General features: G+C 57.2%; 1 protein-coding gene and 1 long non-coding RNA gene across 4 annotated transcripts in view; one reads left to right on the plus strand and one right to left on the minus strand.

The window, feature by feature from the left end:
* Positions 1–6,604: 6,604 nt before the first annotated feature.
* On the minus strand, positions 6,605–11,874 carry LOC131485737 (uncharacterized). The gene is made up of 3 exons (XR_009248985.1): positions 11,648–11,874; positions 10,269–10,371; positions 6,605–9,363 (listed from the first exon to the last, which is right to left on the minus strand). It is a non-coding gene; the product is annotated as an uncharacterized LOC131485737 (long non-coding RNA).
* The window catches only part of VSTM2L (V-set and transmembrane domain containing 2 like), a 38,760-nt gene continuing 27,535 nt past the window's right edge, over positions 10,986–22,210 (plus strand). Inside the window, exons 1-2 of one of the 3 annotated variants that reach the window (XM_058685567.1) lie at positions 10,986–11,389; positions 20,192–20,290. In XM_058685567.1, the coding sequence (XP_058541550.1) occupies positions 11,269–11,389; positions 20,192–20,290 (220 nt within the window). In that variant the 5' untranslated portion in view covers positions 10,986–11,268. The remainder of the gene's footprint in view (positions 11,390–20,191; positions 20,291–22,210) is intronic. The other 2 variants (XM_058685565.1, XM_058685566.1) reach the window with 2 other exon arrangements.

Genomic DNA, 22,210 nt, shown 5'->3' on the forward strand with positions numbered 1-22,210 from the left:
GAAACATGCAGGAGGCTGGGTGGCCTGGCAGAAAGGGGTGCTGGATGGCAGGGCACTGGGCCAAGTGGCACCCCCCGCCCCTGCCCTTTAAAGTCCTCAGCCCTCACTGGAAGGGGAGGGGAGGGGAGCCCGGCTCCCACCCCCGGGTCGAGGGCTGATTGATCTTCCGTGGTCCCCGGAGCCAGTGCCCACGTCCGCACCTCGAGCTGCTGCGTGTTTTCTTGTCTCTGATTGTAAACAGATTTGACTAAAGAGGTAAATTAGAAGTTAATTAGAGGGAACATGATTGATGAGGCAGTTTGCCGTGATTGGGAGGCGTGGAAAGGAGGGGGCTCCCTGCACGGAGGTGAGGGAGGAGGGGTGCGGGAGGAAACAGTCACCGGCCCATGGATGTTGGGCGGGGTGGGGGGAGGCACCCAGCAAGGTGAGGGGCCTGCTCAAGGCTGCCCTTTCTCTTAGGCTCCGGGGTCAAGGCCAGGACGCCCCGGGCACGAGGGTCCGGGTGAGTACCCCACAGCACCCTGCCACTGGGGACCAAGCGCTTGTTGGACTCTGGGGACGAAGCAGCCAACCTGCCTTGTGTTTGGCCAGAACTTCTACCCCGGCTCGCAGGCCGGGCTGGGCAAGGTGCTGGCGCTTGTCAGACACCGACGTGGCTCCAGGCCCTGCGCATCTTCTCAAAACCTTGCTGTTCCTCCGTTTTCTAGATTAGGTCCCCTGAGAGATTCAGAGAGCTGAAGCAACTTGCCCGAGGTCACACAGCTAATAAGAACGGAGCTGAGACTGACCCCTGGAGCCTGTGCCTTTCTGAATTCCAGGCTGGGTGCCCAGTCATGGGTCCAGCTGCCCAGGCGGCTCCTCCCGATGGCACCCCTGCTTACACACCTCCAGCGGTGGGGAGCTCACTTTCTCTCAAGGCAGCCTGCCGGCGGCAGGACAGCTCTGGCTGGGGGAACGTTTGTCCTTGCGTGGACCTAGTCTACTTCCAAGGCTCTGCCCCCTGCCTCCCTCCTTCACATCCCCAAAAAGAGACCCCCGGAGCAGGAGAGGGGAGCCTTCGAGGCCTCGTGCAATGCCCTCATTCTCCTGGGGAAACTGAGGCCCAGAGGGGGCCCGAAACACCAGTGACACAGGGACCCGGTGTCACGGCAGGGCCCGCACTCCCCCCTGTCTGAAATACAGCCATCAAGCCCCACCGGTACCCACATCCTCTACTCCGCAGGCCACTACAGATCTTCATCCATCCATCCACTATTTCCCTCCCTTCTTCATTCAGCGAGATTTCTGTGGCCCTACTATGTGCCGGTCTTCGAGGATGTAGAACGGGGAAGATCCGACGTTCCCCGGGAGGTGCTCACAGCCCAGTCACTGTGGCTGCAAAGGAGAGGGCGAGGGGCTGGGAGAGCCCTGACGGGGAGAGTCGGCCCCTGCAGGAACTGGCACAGAGCAGAGCTCTGGAAGAGGTGCCAGCAGGCTCCAGGCGGAGGGAAGTGTGGTGAGAGGGGGCGTGGTGCATTCCAGAAACCGCCAGAAGGCCAAATGGCTGGAAGCGAGAGCGAGGGGGAGCTAGTGGGAGGTGAGGTCACATGAGGAAGCTGTTTGGATTTTATTCTAAGCAGTTGAAACCATCTAGGGCTCTAAGTGGGGGAGGATGATGGGATTTGCATTTGGAAAAGCGCTCCTTTCTGGTGGGGTGTGGGTGGGCACAGGGGACACAGGAGGCTGGTGAGAGATGGGCGCCCACCCGCGAGCATGGAGAGCTTGGATGGTGGGAGATGTTCGGTGGGCAGGGCTTAGGGACGGATTCGATCTCTGGGCGCGGGATGGGTGGGGGCTGGGGGTGGGGCACGCCTGAGACAGGGAAGCCTAGAGCAGGGCAAGACTTGAGGGGACGAGCCGAACTTCGGGGGGAGGCAGGTTGGGTGTGAGGGGCCACTCAAGAGGAGGTGTGCCATGGACAGGGCGACGCCTGGGTCAGGGCCAGTGAGGGCCACAACTAGATGTGTCAGTCCTCCCGATGCTGACCGTGTGCAGTCTGCAGGTCCCATCCTGATGTGCCCTTCCCTGGTCAGCGGGTCAGCGTCCCTCCTAAAAGAGGCAGAGGAGTCTGGGGCAGGGACACGGGACACTGGAGCTGGAGACAGCAGAACAGGGCAAACCATCTCCTCCCTTGTTCTAGACTATATGCCCCTGTTAATGCTACCAGTGGGCACACGGCCTGGCCAATGGCCTCGGCCCTACTGTTGTCAGTGGAGCTAGAAGCCTCAAGGCCCACCCTGACTCTCAGCTTCCCTCACGCCTCCGACTTCTCCAGACCTGAATCGGAGTCCACCTGGGGAACATCCACTGAATCAGACCAGTCACCCAGGAAGTTGGGCCATAGCCAGAGGGTGGCAAATGATTCACTTCTGCCATTCCTGAGCCTGTGCTTGCCATGCGTCAGTGTGTGGTAGGTGTTTAACTCGTACAACAACGCTTTGGGATAAACTCGGTTTTTATTCCCATTTTACAGATGAGGAAACAGAGGCTCAGAGTGGGAAGGGCTCCGGGTCACACAACCCAGAGGAGGTAGAGTCGGGATCCAAACCCAGACCACAGCATGCACCCAGGGCAGTCAGCCAGCTGCCTCTTCGACGATCAGCTGGGCCTTCCCACCTCGTGAGGTGGAGTAGGGTTGGGAGAGAGCCCCTGCTCAGAGGGCAGTGGGGTTTCGCACACCCCACCCAGTTGAGGGGGAACAGGAGCACCGGAGGAAGCAATGACGACTCTAGAAACTACCTGGCTAGCTCCTGGCTTTCAGACTCCAGGGACCAGGGAGGCAGGAGCAGGGAGATGCTGAGGCCAAGGCTGAGCTGGGGCCCAAAGTTCACACACCTGACCTTTGGCCAGAGGTGGCCTCCTAGGAGACATAAGCCTTCCGGCTCCACCCCCATCAATGCTGGGGCTTCTGGTTCCTCTGGCTGAGAGTGCCCAGTGGGACACAGGGTGAAGGGCTATGATGGAAGGGGTGCAGCCCCGGGACCCAGGCCCATGGATGCCTGTCCCTGGGATGTGTGGCCTCCGGAGTCTGTCCTTCCCTGGGCCCCAGTTTTCCTACCTGTACCATGAGCTAGTGCAGTAAGATGGGATCCATAGATTATCCTAGAGGGAGTGAAGACAATTGATGGCTAACATTTACTGGGCCTCTCCTGTGTGCCAGGGGCTGAACAAGGATCTCTCACGCATCTCTGACTTAGTTTTGTGAAACCCAGTAAGACAGGGATCGTAATCTCCACGTTAGAGGTGAGGCAACTGAAGCTCAGAATGGTTGAGTAGGTTTCCGAGGACCACACAGCAGGGATGGGGTGGGACCAGGTTCAAGCCCGCCTCCGTCCGGCTTCAAGCGAGGCCAGCGATCCCTCTGCCCCGCACGGTCATGCGCACGTGCGTGAACATGGGTGCCCAACCAGGGCCAGACCTGCCGGAGTTTGGGGCAGGCCGTATTTGGGGAAAGGCATGGACAGAAGCGTGGGGAGAAAAGCGCAGTGAGTGCAGGTGGAAGTGAGCAAGAACGAACAAATGTGCATCTCTGGCCTCTCCAGTCTCCGCTTGCCCGTCGTAAGACAGGGAGAATCATTGGTCCCCCATCCGGGGCTGTTTCAATGAGATGATCTGCTGAAAGCCAGCACAGTGCCTGCTTGTTAAATGGGTGCCAGAATTCTATGTCCTGTGCTCTTGCAGACAGCCCTGGGGTTAGGGGAGAGGGAGTACACATCTCTCAGACGAGTAAACTGAGGCTCAGAGAGGCGAGGAGACTTGCTCGGGATCCCGTGGATTAGGGTTTGGGCCCGATGGGCAAGCTCTCACCACTGCCCTAGAAAAGAGCAAATCCTGGATGGATGACCTCTGTTGGACGGACAGATGGATGGATGGGTGGATGGAAGGCTGGACGGTCCAAAAAATGGAAACATGCACGCAGCCCTGGAAACTCTCTTCCCTCCGAAGGGGCCTGCCGTTCTTAGTCTGGTTTCTCATGAGGGGTGGGAGAGCTTCAGCCCCCGGGTCATGGGCTTTGCTCCTGGAAGGCTGCTTTCCCCTGGGGGGTGGGGAGGCTCCGAAAGCCCCTAGATGCTGTGCTGCCTTCAGGATCACAGCTGGAGATGTTCCCGGATTAGAGAGGAATTTATCCCCTCCTTGAGCTGCCGTGGCAGGATGTACTGGCCTCGGCGAGTGTCGAAACACAACTAGCCAGCATCTCCATCCAGATTCTGCCAACAGATCATGAATACAAGAGACCCAGGGTGCCCGCTGGGGCTTCTACTCCAGGAGGGACCCCTGGGAACACCCCTCTGCTCTGACCCAGGCCCAGCAGTCTGGGTCAAGTTGGTCATGTCTTGTGCCCACCTCCATCCTTGCGTGAAATTTCACCGCTCGAGTGTCATTCCTTTGGTGTAATGCTGCAGTTCTGGTTTTAAAAAGAATCTGCTTCCGTGAGAACATTAGCCCGGGTCTCTGAAGATCTGTGTTGGAAACCTTGTCACCCAAATTGAGAGGTGCCGTGTACAAAATACACACCAGATTCTGATGCCTTGGTACGAAACAGGAATGGAAAATATCACACGAACCATGTTTTATATCGATTACGTGTTGAAGTGACGGTATTTTTAGTATGTACGTGTTATTAAACTGATTTCACCTGTTTCTCTTTAACCTGTGTGTGTGTGTGTGTGTGTGTGTGGCTACTAGAAAATTTAAAAATACACATGCAGCTTGCATTCGATTTCTATTGGAGAGGGGTGGTCTAGCTAATTAGTCACAGCCACGGAATATTTAGACTGGAGTTAACCATGCCATTAAAGTCATTTCAGGATTTTCAGAAACACTGCTACAAGCAGAGTCTTGAATTGACTCTGCTGTCCTGTTGTGTTTAATAAGCACCCGGTTTGCAGGGTGAAGGGCCCGAGGAACCCCACCTCTCTGATGCAATTAATTGCCTTTGATGGAGATTATCACTAGGCTCCTTGCTGGGACAACACAGATGCATACCACATGTACATCTTACGGGCCTTGGTAGAGCACAGTTTACAGGCTTGGGTTAAAATTTGAGGTTAAAATGCAAGGGTTCTTTGGAACTCAGACAGGTGCCCTTAGGCAATGACGTGAAAGAAAAGACCCCTCCTGGAGTCAGGGAACCTGGGTCCTTGGCCCGGCTCCGCCATTTCCTCCCTGTGAGACCTTAGGCTTGTCACCACCCCTCTCCGGGCCTCAGTCCCCCTGTCCATATAATGGGAGCAATGCTGGTTGATCCTTAGGACCCTTCTCCATTAGAAAACGGTGTTATTTTAAATCTGGGTTTTAGATGATGTCTTCACGCTACGCGGCTTACCCAGGCTGGAATCCAGAAGAAAAACCTCCGAGGGGCCCCGTGGGTCTTCATGAGGCTGCTCAGCCTGGCAGGGCCCGAGGCTGGCTGGCTGGCTGACCTGACCCTGAAGGTTCTGGATCTGTATGGCTGGGAACCTGGGTCTGCATCAGGGGTGGGGCATGTGGACAGAGGCATCAGAACCTGGGGGCTCACACATCAGGGATGTGGCCTGACTGTAGAGGCCACTCCTGGCTCCTGCTTTGCTTGTGGGGGAACGGATTAAAGCATCGTCTGAAGAGAGGAGCACCCCAGACCTGGGTGGGAGTCGCCATTTGGCTCCCTGTGCGGCCCACCGGGTGAGAGCTGGGACAGGCGGCTTCCTCGGCCCAAGAGGCTGGCGGGGCCCAATTCAAGGGACAGGAGAGGAAGAGCCCCTGTCCTTTGACCCTGCCGGAGTCCTCACTGTGGCCCACTGGGTGCCTGCATGAGACAGACGGGGGTGCTTTGTGGGGCAGCAGATTCCCAGACACCTGTTCTGGGAACAGGTGGGGTGGGGCCTGGGCCTCTGCAGGCACAACCATACTCCTCAGAGATGTTAGTCCGCTAACGTCTCATAACTTTGTGTCCAGCTGGCCACTGGGATCACCTGGGGAATTTTTCAAAAGCCTAATACCTAGGCCTCACCCCCAGACCGATTGTGTCAGAATCTCTGGCGTGAGGCCTCAGCATTAATATTTTTCAGTGCTCCCCAAGTCATCCCTGCTGTGTATTCAAGGGGTACCCCAGCCCCAAATCAGTTCTAAGAGCCTCAAGATGGATGTTTAGGGAAAGGGGGCGGGGCGGGGGGGGGGGAACTTGTGAGGTTCAGAGAGGGGAAGTAACTTGCCCAAGGTCACACAGCAAGGTGATGGAAAAGCCAGTCCTGGAACAGGCCTCTTTCCTGAGCCTGGGCCAGGGCCCATTTCTCTCCTGAGGCTCCGTCCCCTTTTATAAACCAGAGCCCAGGCAGGCAGTGCTCACAGAATTTCGCTTTGATAATATTGGAACCCGGTACAGTCAGGGCCACCACAGTGAGGGGCGGGAGCTTGTGATGGCGATTAGCGGAGCCGTAAGTCTTTCGCTTTATCCAAATCTTGGGCCGTAATTTAGGAAATTTAATTAAAGGGGGAGAAATGGGGACACCCGAAGCTCCTTGCCTCCTGTTATAATGAGTGAAATACACCGGGCTGTAAAAGGAAATGCTGTCTGAGACGCAGCTCCGATGTTTTATTGCCAAGTTTTATTCGCCGATGTAAACGTAATCGCTGGAAACCGGAGCTCCATTAACGCACATATTTTCACACATCCGGGGCCCCACCTGCACCCCCCTCTTCCTCTAGGTTTGTTCACCCACCTCCTAGGGTCAGCCCTGGGACTTTCTGGGCACGTCTATGCCAAGTCTGGATTTCCCCGCCGGTTTCATACCCTCCCGTGGCAGATAAGAGTTTAATAGAATTCCATTGCTCCTCTGAGCTCAGTAATGCATTCTGGAAATTAGGCGACTACATACTGAAACCATTGTTCCCCCTTATAAATGGGCTCCCTCAAAGCCAGTGACCGTGGGGTCTCTGATAAGCTCTCATGAAGCTGTGCTCCACATGTTATTGGTGTGTTAAAAGGCGCAACTCTGGGCTCACCATTGCTCATTGTTAGGGGCTGATACATTTAAGTAGTTTCTCCATGAATCAGGCAGCTTAGGTATTTCCCCCCTCTTGGCATTGATAGATGAGAGAAAGGAAGCCATTTAGACGGCGCTATATAGGGCCCTGGCCCACACGGTGAATGATTTCCAATGCCTGGTTTAATTTATTTTTAAATGAAATTTGTTATTGATTCTGGATTAAAAGGACAAATCTTACGGCTGTTACCACTGACAGAGCCATGGTGCACAAGTGACACCTCTCAAAGGGGAGGGAGGGTGGCCTCCCTGAGTCAAGGGGAGGGTGGGGACTCTCCAGGGAGCTCGGGTCAGAGGCAGGAGGCCGTGCGAGATGTCTCGCTTCGGGGGGGACCTTAAGAAGATCGTCTTGCCCACCTGCAAGACCTGACCTGATGCTCACCTTCCGAGTCTCACTTGGGTGATGGGAATAGCGGTGATATTTGCCTCCTGGCATCCACGTGACCACTGGATGCTTGTTTAATTGCCTCCAGGGATGGGATGTTTACTCCCTCCTAGAGCATTCCCCGAGTGCTCCCACCCTAGTGAATTCCTAGAGACTATTTTCTGGCATAATCTTCAGTTACCTGCTGCCTCCACCAGGCTTTTAGCGTCCACAGTGCCCGTGCCCGCAGTTCACACTGGATCCATGAAGCAGGAAAGACAATATTACACAGGGGAGGAATACGGGCTGGGGATTCTTCCTGTCACATCCAGCTTCGGCCCCGCCTCCCTGTGCAACCTTGTGCCTGTCACTTCACGTCTCTGAGCTTCCGTTTGCTTATCTCCAGAAGAAGGAAGGCGATCGTACTGGCCTCAGGGTTTGTTGCATAAATTGTACGACATCATGGATGGGAATGTGATTTGTAAAGAGCAATTTAGGTGCTGCAGGAAGTACAAATGGGACAGTATAGTGGGAGAGCCCTGAGCTGGGAGACAGAGGACCTGGCTCTGGTTCTGTCATGGTTGGCTGTGTGACTCTGAAGGAGTCACTTAGCCTCTCTGGGTCTTAGTTTCCTGAGTTGCAAAGAGGGTGTTTTAACTAGATGTGCTTCATTATTGTGCCTAAGAGCATGGGCTGTAGAATCAAATAGATCATGTCTCTACAACTGCCTTGCTGTGTGACATTGGACAAGACACTTAACCTCTCTGGGCATCTATTTTTTGTCTGTAAATAATATCAACAGATGATAATAATAGTAGCCAACATGTATTACGTATTTACTACGTTCCAGGCACTGTTCTAAGGGCTTTGTAGTGTTTTTCATTTAGCCCTCACAATAATCTTGCGATGGTGGTATTATAATCTTTATTTTACAGATGAGGAAGTTCAGGCACAGAAAGGCTAAGTAACGTGTCTAAGGTCACAGAGCAAGTGGCAGGATTCAAAGCTACTATCCATACTTACAACCACACTACTCGACTCTATGGGGCCTGGTTGTTCTGAAGATTAAGTGGGATAATTAAAGTTCTTAGCACAGTTCTGGGTACACAGTGATGGATCAACAGTGGCTTGGGGACTGGCAAAAGTCTTTCCTTCCTGTGGGGGACTCAGACTGGAACTTGGTCAATGGGGGACTCTGCTAGAAAGAGGGGAAGGCATGCGGGAAGAGGGGGAAGCACCGGGAAGGGAAAGGACGTGACCAAGTTCAGGCATGTTTAGGGAGAGAACCTGGTGGAAATGGTACTTGGACAGAGGGCATGTGCAGGAGGGGAGGCTGGGACCTTGAATGCAAATAAGACAAGTTGGGATTTCTGTAAGAAACAAGGCCATTGGAAGAATTTTGGACAGAACCTTCACAGCATAAGCCTTTTCAAACTCATACAATCCCCGGAGGTCTGCTCTTGAAGGAGATTTAGAGGTCACCGTGTTTAACCCTGTTCCAGACTAGGAGGAGAAATGTTTCCTGAAGGTCAGGCAGTGGGTTAGTGGCAGAACAGCACAGTGCCGCTGTCCCACCCTGACCTCCTTCCTTCGCAGCCCCCAAGTGAAATCTCTTGTTTTCTCTCTTCTAATCTGCTCTCTCCCTGACCCTTTGCCTGTGCCCCGCTGCCAGCAATCTGTGGGTTAAGAGGAGAAAGCCCTGGGTGTGAGCCCCAGTTCTACCACCACATTGACTTGGAGAGGCCTCAGGCTGGAACTGAAAGAGTCTGGGTTTCAGTCTTGGTGCTGCTGTGTGATCTCAAAGATTCTGTTTCTTCATCTTTATAAGAGGGGCAATGGAGTCCATTTCTTTGGAAGTGAGGCTCAAGTTAATGAATGAGAAAACGCTTTTGTAGAGTCCAAGATGCCTGGCCATCCCAGATAGCCTAAGTACCATCTCTGTGTGGGAAGGAAGTGAAAAGAAGTGAGTTAATCAGACAAAACCAACCCCTTCCACTAGTGAATGTGGGCGGAAAGGAATTGGGACGAGGGCGGGGATCTGTCCGCGGTGCTGAAGGCAGCGTCCCGCGGGGGCTGTCAAGCTGGGCTGAAACACAGCATTTGTAATTGGGGGCTTCGGGGGACTGTCCATAATTTTGAATGAACTGGATTCTTGCTGGCGACCACAGGCCCCATCCAGTGTGCTGCCCGCCATAATACTGGAAAGAGGGATGCGAGGGCAGAGTAAAGATGGGTGGGGAGCTGTCACTCGGGCTCTAATCTCATTCTCAAACTTGGGGCTCTGTCCACAATTCTGGACTCATCTGTTGTCTGTGGAAAGGGGAGTGGGCTTTCTGCAGTGCTCACTCCCATTCGGCGGGCGGCGGAGCGGGAGAGGAAACCGGAAGGTCCGTCCCCGGTGTTGAATCCTCGAATCTAAGAGCCCGCCCAGCTAGGTCCTTGGGGCCAAAAAAGATGGGGGTCGGGGTTGACGCTGTCCTACTCCGTGGTGCTGAAGCTGCGGCGGACAGGACCATGTCGGGAACGAGGCTTGGGGAAGGACAAGGGATGAGAGCAGGAAGGAACCCTGCCCTGGGATCAGAGACCCTTGCCTCAGACTCTCCGTGGGACCTCGGAGAAGCTATGTCTCTGATTTAATGTGCTTCCTCTTCCTTTAAATGAGGCCACCTGTCTGCCCTCGTGTCTGTACTGAAGGTCTATCCCAACAGCCCCAGTATACCCGTCAGGGACGGAACCGGAGGATCTCCTTGGATTCCTGGTCTTGGGAATGGGAGTGGCTTTGTTACCTGCCCGCCCCTCCAACATTCCATCTAGGCCCATCGGTCCGAGGAAGGGAGACTTACAGTCCAGAAGGGGGCGATCCAATCCACCGCGTAGGGCCCAGCATCTTGGAGCTAGGAGCTCCAGCAACTGGCTCGCATCACTCCCATTAGGCAGGCAGGAAAACTGAGACACAGAGAGTAACAATAGTAATAACTATTCAGATCCTACCATGAGGACGGCATTATGCTAAGAGCTTTTACGTTCACGATTTTTCATGAATCCTCACCACGACCCCTGGAGGTAGCTACTCTTCCCATTTCTCGGGTGAAACCTTTGAGGCTCAGACAGGGATAGACATCCGGGCATGATCACGCAGGGAGCTAAAAAGCTGCGGCAGGGCTATCACGAGGTCCCCTGGGCCTCAGCCCAGATTCCTGCCCTACCTCACCCTCACCTCCACCCCCACCGCCACCGACCCCCTGACCCTGGCACCGCCCTGCTAGCAAAGTTGGGAGTCCCTCCGAGCGCGCTGAGTCTGGCGGCAGGTGGATGGGTTTTTCTCCTCATCCCGCTGGATAGTATTTCAGGTTTTGAAGCCAGTTGTGTTATGCTTTGCGGGAACTGGGTCCCTTGGGTGGTTGCCTCCACCCCATCCCGCCGCCCGTTTGCACTCTCGGGTGGGGGGACGTTGCGGGTACCGCTTTAAAAATCCCAGCCTGGGCAAAACTTTGATGATAAATCAAGCGGCAGATCCCTCCGCCGCCGCCTCCTCTGGGCGGGCGGGAGGGAGTGGGAGGGAGGGGGGTGCGGCGGCTCCGGCGCCGAGCGGAGTGGCCTTCCGCGGAAGGGAAGAGTCCCGCAGTCGGAGGCGGCCGGCTGGGCGTGCGCTCGCTACCCGCACCCGGGGCTGGACCGGAGCCGGGCGAGGGCTGGGGCCGGGGCCCGGCCAGCTTCGGCGAGCGAGAGGCAGCGGCCGGAGCTGGGCAGCCAGGCCGCATCCGGCAGGGAACGGCGGGCGCGGGGTCTGCGGTCTCCTGAGCCCCGATGTGAGGCGGCGGCGCCCCGGCCCGAGCGCGCACCATGGGGGCCCCGCTCGCCGCGGCGCTGGGCGCCCTCCACTACCTGGCACTTTTCCTGCAACTCGGAGGCGCCACGCGGCCCGCCGGCCACGCGCCCTGGGATAACCACGTCTCCGGCCACGGTGAGTTCGGTCGCCGCCCCCGCGGACTTCCCCACCAAACCCCACCCCGGGCTGCGCCGCTCCAACTTGGTCGTCCCCGGGCTGGAACCCGCGTCGGCCCCGGCGGGAGTCCCGTGGCGCCCCCTGCCGGGTCCTCGGACCCGCCCTGGCACCCCGGCCGCCCCTGCAGAGGAAGGGGCACCCCGCGTGCAACCCGGATCGATCCCGCTGTAGCCGAGAGCCCCCTCCTCCCCAGCACGCTCGCGCCGATACACACACCTCCAGGACCACACGTATTCACAGCCAGGGGCACACTCACTGTTCCCACACTCACAACTCCTGCCCTCACGCATCTCCAGCCGCCTGCTCGGATCCCCCTCCTCACTCATAACCACTCACACTTATGCCCGCTGCACACACACACCGGCACCACGGTTGGGGGACTCACACCCTGCCAGCTGGCACCCAGGCGCACACACTCTGCACAACTCTTGCCTGCCCTTCTGCCTGCAGACACACACACACACACACACACACACACACACACTTGTGAACACACTTTGCTCGCCCACTCCTCTCTGCCCATCTGCCTTTCCCTTTTGTAGGTTTAACCCTGTAGCTGCCCTCATCCCCTCTTACTCCTCATCTGCCCCTTAGATCACTGGGAAAGGTCCTGGGGACAGAAGACCCCGCGTCTTGAGAACTCGTAGACCCGAGCTGCGGCTGCCCCTGCAGGGTCGGGGTCGGAGGCTTGCTGGGAGCCCCTCAAACACACTGGAATAGTTGGGATTGCTGCTTCCGGCCACAAGCGTGGACGGGGAAGAAGGATGCTAGGTGCTTCTGTCTTGTCTCTGGGGGTGGGTGGAAAGCCCCCCGCCATCCTTCTGTAGGGTACCCCCCCCCCCCATCCTCAGCCTCGGCCCTGAGGATTGAAAGGTGGGAAATCAACTCAGCCACCGCGGGAGCTGGGGAGCAAGCAAGCAACCCCACACTGGTTGCCTGAGTCTGGGAAGCTCCTTTTAGCCCCAAAGGAGCCCAAGTTGGCAGTGGAGTTGTAACATCTGAGGCTGGTAGCTGGGGAGGGGTTCCCCTGCCCCTGTGAGCCAGGCTCCGGAATGGGGACCGGAGCATAAATGAAAAATGGAGACGCTTCTTCCATCCATCCCTTCCCGGTCCAGTGGGGGCGGCTGCAGCACCAGTGCTGGGCACTGTATGCCCAGGGCCGGTGGGGAGGTCTGCACAAAGAGCAGAGAACTGTGTGATTTATTCCGAAGGAAGGAGTGAGGCGGGGGGAGTGGGTAATCAGAGGAGGCTTTGCTGGGGCCTGATGCACGAGTGGGATTGTTCCGAGGGGCACGGGCGCTTCCAAAGCCCTTCTCAGGGTCTCCGCTTTTGGGGAACCATGATTCCCTGCACCTTCTGCCTTACCACGTTTGATAGAACTGCTCTGTGTATCATCTGCGCACCCTTCACGTCCTCCATCGAATTTCTACTGACCTGGCCGGAGCGCTGGTAAATAGGGGAAGGCGTATGTTGATCCTCAGTTTACAGATGGGGAAACCAAGGCTCAGAGAGGTGAAGGGACTTGCCCAAGGTCACACAGTGAGTGAGCGGCTGAGCTGGGACTGGCCACAGGGTCTGTCGGGCAAAGACAGAGCTTTTTCCAGGACATTCATCTCCCCGTCAGATCCCCTCCCATTTAAAGGAAACTGGGAATCCCTCCTTCCGCTCCCCTCCTCGCGATGCTCAGTTCCTTGGCACAGTTAGAACTTATACTAGGAGGTTTTCCAAGGAAGGGTTTTCCTGCATTTGCAGTCCCGAGAGATACGAGGACTGGGGCTCTGAGGTTTATGGTCATCCTGTCCCTGGAGCATCAGACCTCAAGGATTTGGGTGCTACTCTGTCATTCCTGAGGTCCTGAGGGTCTGCCCTTTGTGTGGTAGTCTCTTCCTGCCCCCTGGTGCCGGGCGTGCTCAGGGGCACAACTCTGCCATGCCAGCTGGAATGTCACCTCTGAACCCTGGACAGGTCCCGCTAAGGCCCAGAGGAGGGGCTAGACAGAAAGGACACAGCACTGACTGCTGGGGGCCCTGGCTTCTCTCACTGACCCCCCTGTGCAGTTCTGGGCAAGTGGGTCAGCCCCCTGTGGGGCTCCTTCTGTCCCTCAAGAAACAAGGAAGCCAGGCTGCTCTGCAGGGACCAGACTGCCTTCTCCCAACATTGCCAGGTTCAAAGTCACCAAGTAGTGGATGCCGAGGAGCCCCCACGGCGGCCCCTCTGCCGGGCCAAGTGCCCGCCACCACAGGAAGGGTTTGGAGCCACTCACTTAATCACAAAAAGAAACTGTTATTAATGATAGTGAGACGCGGCGAATAAGTGGGTCATGTCTAATAAGCCATTTGTGTTCAGGAGGAGAATACCAATTTGATAAAAGCTGTGTGTGCTGAAAAAGCCCAGAAATTGCTGTTTAGCAGATTGGAGCCTGATCGTTTCATTATTCCTGGGCTCCGCATGTCCTCGGCTGATTCAGGAAATGTGGCCGGGTTAGGGAGGGGTCTCGGTGCCTGGAGGTGGGGATGGGAGGCTGGAAGTGGGGGGCTCCTCCGGAGGAGCCCACGGACCCCAACCACTTGGCGGTTGCTCCCCTCTCCAGCTCAGTCCGAGCCCAGCCCAGCCGCCAGGCTGACACCTTCCCCCCTCACCACCCGGGACTTGTCACAGGGAGAACCCGTGGTCAGGTGGGTCCGCAAGGACATCTGTCTCGCTTCCCATCTCCCTGCTTCCTGCACTCAGCCCACTTCGCAGAGGGCCTTTTAAAGGCATGAGGATCGAATGGGGGAGTGAATGGAGCATGCCTCTTAGGGAGGCACAAGGGACTGAGAGGCTGGGAGGGTGGTGGCCAGTATTCGCCCCTAGTAGGTATTCCGTTAATGGCAACTATTTTGAATTTTCCTTATCAGAAAGGGTTAGCTCATTGCCATAAGCACAGCAGAAGTGGCGGCGGGGCGGGGGGGGGGGGGGGTGGAGCGAGGAGCTAACATTTATGAGCTGCCTACTATGTGCTGTAGGTGCTGCCAAACACCTTGCCAGTGTTCACTCACCAAGGTTGACACTATTCATGCAAGGCTGGGGTTGGAGAGATGAGAATACTGAGGTTCAGAGAGGGCCAGTGACTCGCCCAAGGTCACTGAGCCTGTATGGGGAGCGGAAGAGCTGTGCCTGCCTCCTCCGGGAAGGCCTTGAGGCAGGCTCGGCCAGTCACGTGACAGGACTTCTTCCTTCTGCACGGCCTTAGCTGAGCCTTCCAGCTCCCCAGAGAACTGGCAGAGCAGTGGGTTCCAGCAAGAGGAACCAGCCGCTTAGACAGGTGATGGGTAGGGTCTTGCTGAGGGCACATGCAAGTTAGAAAAAGACAGCTGGGCTGGACTCTTTCTCCAGTCCTTGTCCCAGGTCTGGGCCAGGGCAGGGGTCCTGCAGAGACCTCCTGCCTTGGAATCACCGGGGAGTTTGTTAAAATGCAGATCCCAGGGTCCTCCAGACCCATTGGCCAAAATGATTGTTGATGAGACCCTGGAATCTGCATTTTAATAAGCTCCCCAGATGATTCCTGCGCAGCAGCCGGAGTTTGGGAGCCACTGCCTAAAGTATTCACCCACGTGTAGGGACAGGATATTGTCTTGTCCAGGGGCTGCTGGGTTGATTTGGTTTTGCAAGAGAGGGAGAGGGCCACGCTGGAGCAGGCATGTGGACCCTGAGAGGAGACCCAGGAAGCCTGATACTGAAGCAAACATCCATTCTGCCACCCCGCCCTGCCACACACGCACACACACGCACGCACACACACACCTAGGCCAGCACCTTCAATTATTAATACACCCCAGTGCAGACACAGATCCTGGCTTGGCCCGGCGCTTTGTCCATTGAGTGATTCACGGTCCTGAGGTTCTCTCTGTTGCCAGGAGGGAGCAGCGGGGTGCTGAGGGAGGGGGGGGGGCCACCAGGCCATTTGGCAAACAGCCTGTGCACTGGAAAACGACTCTGGCATTATCTCATTCCTTACTGAACTGTTGGTATCTCCCCATCAATAAGCTGGCTAGTTTGGTGGCTGGGAGACGGAGAAAATTGAGTGCTGTCTTCCGAAGGTTATGATGTTAAAAATGTGTTCGCATTGTCTCGGGTCTTGGTGATTATTCTATCAATTACGCCCGTAAACACTCGGCCTTGGGCTGAGGGTTCCCGGCCTCCTGTGGGGAATCGGCCCTCACAAGCGGTTTTCCCCGAGTCCTTCACACCAATTGGTTTTGACACCTTGCCTATCAGCCGCTCCGGCGGCCTTTTCCCGAAGCAACGGGAGCCGCGGGCGGCCAGCAGGACAGGAATTCGGCTCATCTCCACGGTGACACGGTGACAGCAGAAGTGTTGGGGGAAGTCTCCTTGTGATAAACAAGTGGGCAGGGACAGGGGTGAGGGAGAGTGGTCAGCCACCAGGACCGGAGACGGAGGGGAGGAACAAAGCCGTGGGCAAGGGTGCATTTGCCCAAACTGCCTGGGAGGTTACTGTTTGGCTTTGGGGTCGCCTTATCCAACGCTGTGCAAATAAAGTGAAAAATATACAGAAGGAAATGTTTACCGAGTGTCATGCCAGGGCCTTCCATGGCATTGTTTCATCTGATCCCCACAAGCACCCTAAGAAGAAGGGACCTTTTCTCTGGCCCGGTGTATTTATGAGGAAACTGAGGCCCAGTGAGGTTAACAGCCTTGCCTGAGGTCACACACCCAGCAAGTGCTGGAGCCTGGATTTGAACCCCGGAGTGTGACTCCAGACCCCGTGCTCACAATGCTGTTGAGTCTCAGAGACGAAGAGTTTTTGGAGACGTCCAAGGTCTGAAATCTCAAAACTTTTGTGTATTCCAAGCTAATGTAGTTTGAAACATTCAGTTGATTTTAATTTCGTCATGTCTTTAGAAGAAAAATCACAAAGCTGGAGCCCCTCCTCATCCTTACAGACCACTGCAAGGACATCCCGGGCTGGGCAAGGCTGATGTCGCCTTGCCGTGGACGGACCCAGGCCCCGCCCCTTGGGTACATAGGAGAGGCTGCAACCCTGAGGGTCACGGGGCGCCAGGGTGTCTCCTCCTCTCCCCCGCCCTGGTGAGGTGAGACTCTTCTATCAGAAAAAGGGCCCGTGATCTCACTGGGGGAAGAAAGCCACCCCTCCACCAGCTGGTGACCCTGAGGTCCCTCTGGCACCTGCCGCTGGGGGAAGGGAGGCGGAGATGGGGAGCCAGAGGGGCTATCGCTCCTTCAGGTCCCCCTCCCCCCCACGGGGCCCCCTCCCCGTCCTGGAAGCCAGCAGAGGAGTCTCTGGGACTCAGCTCCCTCACCCCCAGCTGAAACCTCTCTTCAAGAACCCCCAGGACCCTCCGCAGCCATTGGGTCCTACCTGAGAGATGGTTTTAGGCAGCACCCGGACACAACCTCTTACACTTTAATCGTTCGCATTTATTTTAATGTGGATTGGAAAAATAAAACCGGCACATCAAAACTGTGATTTCACGGATATGATCGCTTAGGACGAGACTAACGGGCATATGAAAAAACAGTGGGTTAGTTTATGGGAAACCATTCAGACAGGCCAGTGAGGGTGGTACACAGGCAGATCAGTGTGTCGGAATGACTGCATTTGGGGGTTGTTGGCCCGTGGGCTGCCTCCTCCCACCTCCTGCTCGGGGCTCTCATTGGGAACCTCTGGCCTGACAGAGGCGGCTGCCGGGTACTGGAGGCTTGACCATTCACTTAGTCCCTCATTCATTCAACAAAGATCAGCCGAGCACCTGCCATGCACCAGGCTCCTTTGGCCACTGGGGACGTAGCAGTGAAGGAGACAGATAAGGTTCTAGCTCAGACGACTAAACCTATAAAACATACATAGAAGTATAAATTGTGATAGAAGTTGAGAAGCAGCGATGATGTCCAGCCCAGAAAAGGCACTCCCTCCCGGGGCAGTGAGGGGACCCCATAGTGAGCTCCCTGTCACAGAAGATATGCAAGCTGGACCCAACCATTTATTAGCTGGGGGCGTTTTGGAGGGAATCCCTGCTTTATTTCCCAAAGGCGCACAGACTGGTGAAGTCGGCGGAGAAGTCAGAACACAGTGGGTGGTTAATGACGATCTGTCACACAGCGAGTTAGAGATGGGTCCAGGTGGGCGGGGCTGAGGATGCCCGGGCCCCACACGGGGGACGCGGCAGGGGTGAGGGCCTTTGCTGGCTCCTGTGTTGAGAGGTGCGGGAAGTGGCTCCTTTGTGACTTCATTAAAGTTAAAGTGCCAGAGTTCGGGGGTGGGAGAAGTAGACCCCGAGCTTTTAGCCAACCCTCCCCCTAACTCGGCCTTGCTGGGTAGCTTGGCAGGTCCCTGCCCTTCTCTGGGCCTCGGCACCCCCAACGATGGCAAGTTTACCGAAGCTCTAAGCCTCTGGAGTCCTTCCAGGCCCTCTCCTTTGTCCTCCAGGCAGCAGGTGAGGCTGGAGTCCACGGCGGTGCGAACTCCGTCTAGCACGTGAGGCTTCGTCTCAGTGGCCTTCGGGGGTCTGGGAACCAAGACGCCAGGCAGCGTTCATCCAGTTTTTTCCTCTGTGCCGATCATCTCCCTTACCTCCTCCTTTAAGCCTCACACGCCCCATGGGGAGGGTGCTCCCATGTTACGGACTAGGACACGGAGGCGTAGGGGGTGATGTGACCTGCCTGAGGCCACACAGCTGTTGAATGGCAAAGCCAGGCTTGAGCCCAGCTTATGGGGCTGCAGAGCTGGGGTTCTTCCCTGCTCATCTGTCCTGCTCCTGGCTGCCAAGCCTGGTGGGCGTGTGGACACTTGCTTTGTTCCGGAGCGGCACCCTGGCTTCGTCGGATTCTCTCCGGGATGCCAAAATGCTGGAAAGGCCAGGGTCTGGCTGAACAAGCTCGATCTGAGAGCCTAGGCTCCTGGATCCGAGTCCAGCACTGTCAGTGGGGGTGGTGGGACCCTGGGTGCACCTGCCTGGCTGTTCCGCAGGGAGGGGGCTGGTGGCTTTGTCTGAGCGTGCGTCTGGAATGCGTGCATTTGGGTGTTTGATCGTGTGCGGTTGAGATGTGGCTGGGCGGGAAGGAGCCAGGTGGTCCCTCTAGCGTCCCAGCCTAGGGGGGCCAGGCTGTGCCCTCTGTGCCATAGCCTTGGCTTCTGAATCAGCCTCCCCGGCCCCTCCAAGCTGATGCCCTTGGGACGTGAGGCATAGGAGCTCTGGGAGCATCTGGAAGGTTAGAGCCGGAGCTGGGGCCGGGGGGGGGGGGGGGCCTTGCTCAGAGCTATCAATTAGGGGGCTGGCAGTGGCCATCTGTGGCAAGCGCTCTGCCTGCCCCTCTCTCTGGATCTCTCTCTCCGGGTTGGACTCTCTCCCTCTGTCCTTCAGTCTCTCTCCATCTTTCTTTGTCCCTTTCCCTGTGTCTGCTGCATCCATCACCCTCCCTCTTCCCATCTCCCCACCTCACCCTGTCTGTCTTCACATGCACACACGTGCACGCACGCACACGCGCCCACACGCACACACTCCTCTCTCCAGGTCACATCTAGGATCACACACGCATGTATTCTGGGTAGCATGATGATACCCGCACAGAGCGGGCACCTGAGAAATGTCAGTTGAATGACTGAAGCGAATGAATGAATGGTGATGTTACAAGGGACACTGGAGGTTGTCTAGACTAGTGGTTCCTAATTTTCTTGGAGGTCACAATCCTCTTGAGCATCTGACGAAAAATGGATCACTTCCTTAGAAAAATGCCACACCATTTTTGGTTAGTTCCGGTGGGTTCGTTGAGGCCCCCAAAGCTCACCTGTGGTCCCAGGGGAAGCAGCCTTCATTTCACTGGGGAGGAAACTGAGGCCCAGAAAGGAGCCAGGGCCAGCCCCAGGATGCAGGGCAAGCCTTCAGCAGAGCCGGGAGTGGGTCCTCCTCCTCCCCCGCAGCTCTCCCATGTGACCTGGAGGGAGGGGGTTGGGGGGGGGGGGCTCTGGAACAAGCTTGTCACTTTCCCCAGCAAGTTCTGGGTGAGTGTCTCCAGGGGGTGGGCGCGGGGGAGAGGTAATGGAGGACAGCCAGCCAGAGACGAGAGCCCTGGAAATGGCTCAGGCGGGCGAGCCATCCGGAGGGGCCGGGGGGGGGGGGTGTCTCTGAAGGTTTCCCACCAGAGTGATCCCCATGTCCTGGGGCAGTCAGGAAGACTTCCTGGGGGAGGTGGGCTCCTTGAATCCAGGGCTGAGGGCTGGGTTGAGGGGATTCCAGAGGCCAGGGGAGCCTCCCCTGACGGCCTGGGTCTGGCAGGGGCTTCAGTGGGAGAGTTGTGCATGTGTACTGGGCAAAGCAGGCTGTGGAGCTTGGTGTTGACCCCGACCAGCTGGAGGTTTTCGAGTGGGGAGGGTGGGGGTCTGGCGTCGGGGTAGGACCCACCATGTGCCTGAAGTGGGGGCTCAAACAGGACTTGGAGGCTGGAGGGGGAGAGGCTGTTTTCTGGACTAGGCCCGAACTCGCAGGCTCATAGGATGCCGGGGCCGCAGCGTCCAGGGGGCGACAGAAACGTGGGCTCCGTGGGAGATGGGAACTGGGTGTGCACGCGTGCGTGTGTGTGCGTGTGTGTGTGTGCGCGCGCATACTGGCTTCCTTTCTAATACTTGAGCACCCCAGGCTCCTCAGCACCTTCCCCCCAGTGATTTCATCTGCCTGGCAGGCTCCCCCCCTGCCCCCCCCACCCTCCGGCTCCCTCCACCGTGCTTCGTGTACCTCCTCACAGGGGCGCGTGACCTGCCAGAGCCTCACCGTGGTCATCCCAGCGGGCACCCCAGGCACCCGTCCACACGCCATCTTGCAGAAGAGGAAACGGGCTTAAGAGGTGGGTGGGCTGGGGGCCCACACCTAGTTCAAGGCAAGGGAGCAGAGCCCCACCTTTCCCCCCCCAGCCTGGCGTGATGAGGTTGTAGGGGATGGTACATGCCCGGGCTTTGGGGGTCAGATGCTCTTGGGCTCAAGTCCCGGCCCCCTACTCAAGCTCTCTGAGCCTCACTGGCCAACTTGGGGCTGGGGGTCTTGACCGAAGCCCCTCTTCTCCCAACCCTCAGGTTTGGTTCCTGGCTGAGGGCAGGGAAGGTGAGAGCAGACGGCAGCGTGTCTGTTTTGCTTTGTGAGGTTTTAAAAAAATTATTTCCGGCCTCAGAGGCGGCAGCAATTATGACCGGCTCACTGGGGAGCCGTTTGCCGCCTGTCATTGGGCCCAGGAAAGGGTCCCTAATGGAGGCCTGGCGGCCGGAGTGCATGGTAGTGAAAATAACGCTCCAAACAACCCTGCACTAATGGTCTCCTGGCAGGCAGACGAGAGGGAGGGGGCGGACAGGCGGGCTGACAGCTGACGGAAGGCCTCTGGGGCAGGGGGCCCTGAGCCTCACCAGCTGGTCTCCTCATGTCCCCCAAACCCCAGCAGTGCTCCCTGAACTCCAGTTAGGCGCTGGGAGTCCTAAGCCCCATCCTGGCTCTGCTGCTTTCTGTCGAATCTCCTCCCGGGCAGAGGAAAAACACTCAGTGCAAAAGCCCTGGGGTGGGGCAGAACCCCGTCAGCTAGGGATTCTCTGGTTCTAGAACAGTCCTTGCGTTTCAGAAGGCCAGGCCAGTCTAGTCTTCTAGGGGAGGAGAGGGGAGGTGGGAGTCTTGGGGCAAGAGAAGCCAGAGCAAGGCCACCCTGTGAGAGGCCGCGTGAATCGCGGCCCGATCATCACCAACCTGATAAAGCTCCATGGAGCCCACTAGGTGCCGGATATTTACGGGGATGTGTGGATCCTCTTGAGTGCCCATGGTACCCATTTTACAGATGAGGAGACTGAAGCTCCGGGCTTTGCCCACCACAAGGAAGCAGAGTTGGGGTTCACATCTGGGTCAGCCTGACTCCAGAACTCGCATGGTTTCTGCTGCTCTGCTAGATTTCCCAAACACAGTTGGGCAGGGGCGGGAGGGGCAGGGGCAAGCACTACGTCCCAAGGGGGGCCGCGTTGGACCACACCTCCTGGGGAGGCGGCGTGGCCGCCAGAGTCTGCCTCAGTTTCTTCCCTGCTGTCGGTCCGTGCACCTGGCGTTCAAGTGCCCTCTCCCCTTCTCTGTTCTTCACGCTCCCTGCCCCCACCCATCTCTCACTTGTCTTTCTCCCTCTCACTGGACTTGAGGGGCGCTCCTTTCTGGGCTCGGGGGCAGCCGCTCATCCCTGTGGCCGGTGCGGCCTCCCTCTGCTTCCTCCATTCACCCCCTCTCTGCCCCTGGCGGGCAGCACGGATGGCACACGCCCGGGCTTTGGGGTCAGACTCTTAGGCAGACTCTTAGGTCAAGTCCTGACCCCCCCTCAAGCTCTGCAAGCCTGAGGAGCCATCTGTGCAATGGGCTCACCCCACTGGCCTTGCAGGATGTCCAGGTGAAGGGGGGGGGGGAAGAAATGGCATCTGCACAAACGTCAGGATGTCTGTTTGCCGTCTCGTGTCCCTGCCCCCCCATTCTGGTTCCTGTCCTGTCGCTGGCTCCCCGCACATCCCCCCGCTTGCCTCCCTCCCTCCCAAACCCTTTCACTCCCCGGGGCCCAGATGTGTGGGAAGAGGAGGCGGGAATTCCGCTGGGGAAACCTGCTCGACTCCCACAATCCTGCAAGTGCCAGAATATTTTCACTCTCCTTAAATCTCCCTAGATTTGTAATTCTACTGCTGTCTCCCTCAATCCGCGCCGCTGGCCTTGGGAGGCACCCTGCCCCCCGCCGCGGGCACCAGCACTGCCCGCCCAG

The sequence above is a fragment of the Neofelis nebulosa genome, chromosome 9, assembly GCF_028018385.1.
Source record: "Neofelis nebulosa isolate mNeoNeb1 chromosome 9, mNeoNeb1.pri, whole genome shotgun sequence".
NCBI lineage: Eukaryota > Metazoa > Chordata > Mammalia > Carnivora > Felidae > Neofelis > Neofelis nebulosa.